Source organism: Nerophis ophidion, linkage group LG29 (assembly GCF_033978795.1).
Source record: "Nerophis ophidion isolate RoL-2023_Sa linkage group LG29, RoL_Noph_v1.0, whole genome shotgun sequence".
Lineage (NCBI taxonomy): Eukaryota > Metazoa > Chordata > Actinopteri > Syngnathiformes > Syngnathidae > Nerophis > Nerophis ophidion.
The window spans coordinates 25,578,233-25,580,951 of record NC_084639.1 but is presented as its reverse complement, the minus strand read 5'-3'; the positions used below and the strand labels follow the sequence as shown (position 1 = coordinate 25,580,951).

The 2,719-nt window shown below is 35.9% G+C and overlaps 1 protein-coding gene across 2 annotated transcripts in view; it reads right to left on the bottom strand.

Moving 5' to 3' along the window:
* Positions 1 to 532: 532 nt before the first annotated feature.
* LOC133546238 (alcohol dehydrogenase class-3-like) overlaps positions 533 to 2,719 on the bottom strand; it is a 20,573-nt gene continuing 18,386 nt past the window's right edge. Inside the window, exon 9 of one of the 2 annotated variants that reach the window (XM_061892145.1) lies at positions 533 to 663. In XM_061892145.1, coding sequence (XP_061748129.1) covers positions 600 to 663 — 64 coding nt within the window. In that variant the 3' untranslated portion in view covers positions 533 to 599. The remainder of the gene's footprint in view (positions 664 to 2,719) is intronic. The other variant, XM_061892142.1, reaches the window with a different exon arrangement.

Here is a 2,719-nt window from a genome sequence, read left to right as displayed (position 1 = left end):
AATATACATGCATGTTTAACATATAGATTCCTATCTTTCATGAAGACAAGAATATAAGTTGGTGTATTACCTGATTCTGATGACTTGCATTGATTGGAATCAGACAGTATAGTGCTGATAATGTCTACATTTTCAAATGGAGGAGAAAAAAAGTTCCTCTTTTCTGTCTAATACCACATGAAAGTTGTTGGTTTTTGGCATCTCATCTGTCCAGCTTCCATATTCGTTTTTATACACTTTACAAGAAATACATTGGCGGTAAACTCCGTAGCTTGCTAGCTTGTTAGCGCCGGCTTTCGGAGACTCTTATTTTGTTAGCGCAGGCGCGATGGAGCGGCACTTTTATTGTGAAGACAGGAACTGTGCGATCAGTCTTTAGGCTTTTGATGGGAAGTACCGTTGAAATAAAAAGTGCCTTTTTTCTTTTACACTTTTGATTGATTGATTGAAACTTTTATTAGTAGATTGCACAGTACAGTACATATTCTGCACAATTGACCACTAAATGGTAACACCCCAATAAGTTTTTCAACTTTTTTAGGTCGGATTCGACGTGTGACGGTCACGTGGCCGCCTGGTTTTGTTTGATTGGTCCAACGTCACCAGTGACTGGATTTGATTGGTGAAACGCAGACATGCTTGGATCCTACTTTGAATGCGTGTCTGACAAAATCAAAACAAACAAAGCGTGCATTAACAGATCGATAAAAAAAAAAAGGAGCGAGTAACGAGCTGATTGTAGATAAATGGAGCGGAGTAAAAGTAGCGTTTCTTCTCTATAAATATACTCAAGTAAAAGTAAAAGTATGTTGCATAAAAACTACTCTTAAAAGTACAATTTATCCCAAAAGTTACTCAAGTAGATGTAACGGAGTAAATGTAGCGCGTTACTACCCGCCTCTGCAAACAGGTGAAATGTAAAGAGAAAAAGTTGCAGTGTTGAAGCTGCAAAGCATGCTGTTTTTTGGCATAATAGAAGAAAAAATGAATACAATAAAATAATAATGAAACAAAATCAATGTTGTTATTAATTATTGACTTATTCTAGGCTCTAATTACTTCACATCAAATACTCCACTTTGAAATATTTTTGGGGGGAAAACATCGCAAATTTTGGGTTTGCCATATAAAAACAATGTTTTCTATGACAAAAAAGGGCATTAAAAAAAGACAATAAAAAGGAACATATATTTGGCAGTCGGCTTCACAGTGGAAGAGGGGTTAGTGTGTCTGCCTCATGATACGAAGGTCCTGAGTAGTCCTGGGTTCAATCCCAGGCTCGGGATCTTTCTGTGTGGAGTTTGCAAGTTCTCCCCGTGACTGTGTGGGTTCCCTCCGGCTACTCCGGCTTCCTCCCACCTCCAAAGACATGCACCTGGGGATAGGCCCCTCCCACCTCCAAAGACATGCACCTGGGGATAGACCCCTCCCACCTCCAAAGACATGCACCTGGGGATAGGCCCCTCCCACCTCCAAAGACATGCACCTGGGGATAGGCCCCTCCCACCTCCAAAAACATGCACCTGGGGATAAGTTGATTGGCAACACTAAATGGTCCCTAGTGTGTGAATGTGAGTGTGAATGTTGTCTGTCTATCTGTGTTGGCCCTGCGATGAGGTGGCGACTTGTCCAGGGTGTACACAGCCGTCCACCCGATTTTAGCTGAGATAGGCACCAGCGCCCCCCGCTATCCCAAAGGGAATAAGCGGTAGAAAAATGGATGGATGGATGGATAATCGACAGACAGATCTAAAGTTGATCTAAAGATTGAAGATTAAAAATATATGTATGAGTTATTTTTAATACTTATATGAGTGTGGCCTATTTTGGATTCCTTAGAACAGTGGTTCCCCAACTTTGTTCCACCACCTACCAAAACACTTGTCTCTTCAAGTATCCATTAATCAATCAATCAATCAATGTTTACTTATATAGCCCTAAATGACGAATGTCTCAAAGGGCTGACGATTGAGGGAACCCCTCATGAAACAGTTCTGTAGAGATAAAGTAGTCTTGTGATTTTTCCCACACATACATATATATATATATATATATATATATATATATATATATATATATATATATATATATATATATATATATATATATATGTCTATCTGTGTTGGCCCTGCGATGAGGTGGCGACTTGTCCAGGGTGTACCCCGCCTTCCGCCCGATTGTAGCTGAGATAGGCGCCAGCGCCCCCCGCGACCCCAAAAGGGAATAAGCGGTAGAAAATGGATGGATGGATATATATATATATATGTATATATACATATATATATATATATATATATACATATATACATATATATATATATATATATATATATATATATATATATACATATATATATATATATATATATATATATATATATGTATATATATATATATATATATGTATATATATATATATATATATATATATATATATATATATATATATATATATATATATATATATATATATATATATATATACATATATATATATATATATATATATATATATGAATCTGAAGTTTATTTAGAGATTTTGATATTTTACATATTTATAAAAAAAGTTTGACTGAGACACTTCTGGCTCCTTGGGACCAAAAATGAGGGGAGCCGTATAGGTTTGAAAACAATATGTATATATTGTAAAGGTTTAAAAAAATATATATATCAAAATGGCAGAGGTTTTATTTAAAGTTTTTTATTTGGCAAGAGTAAT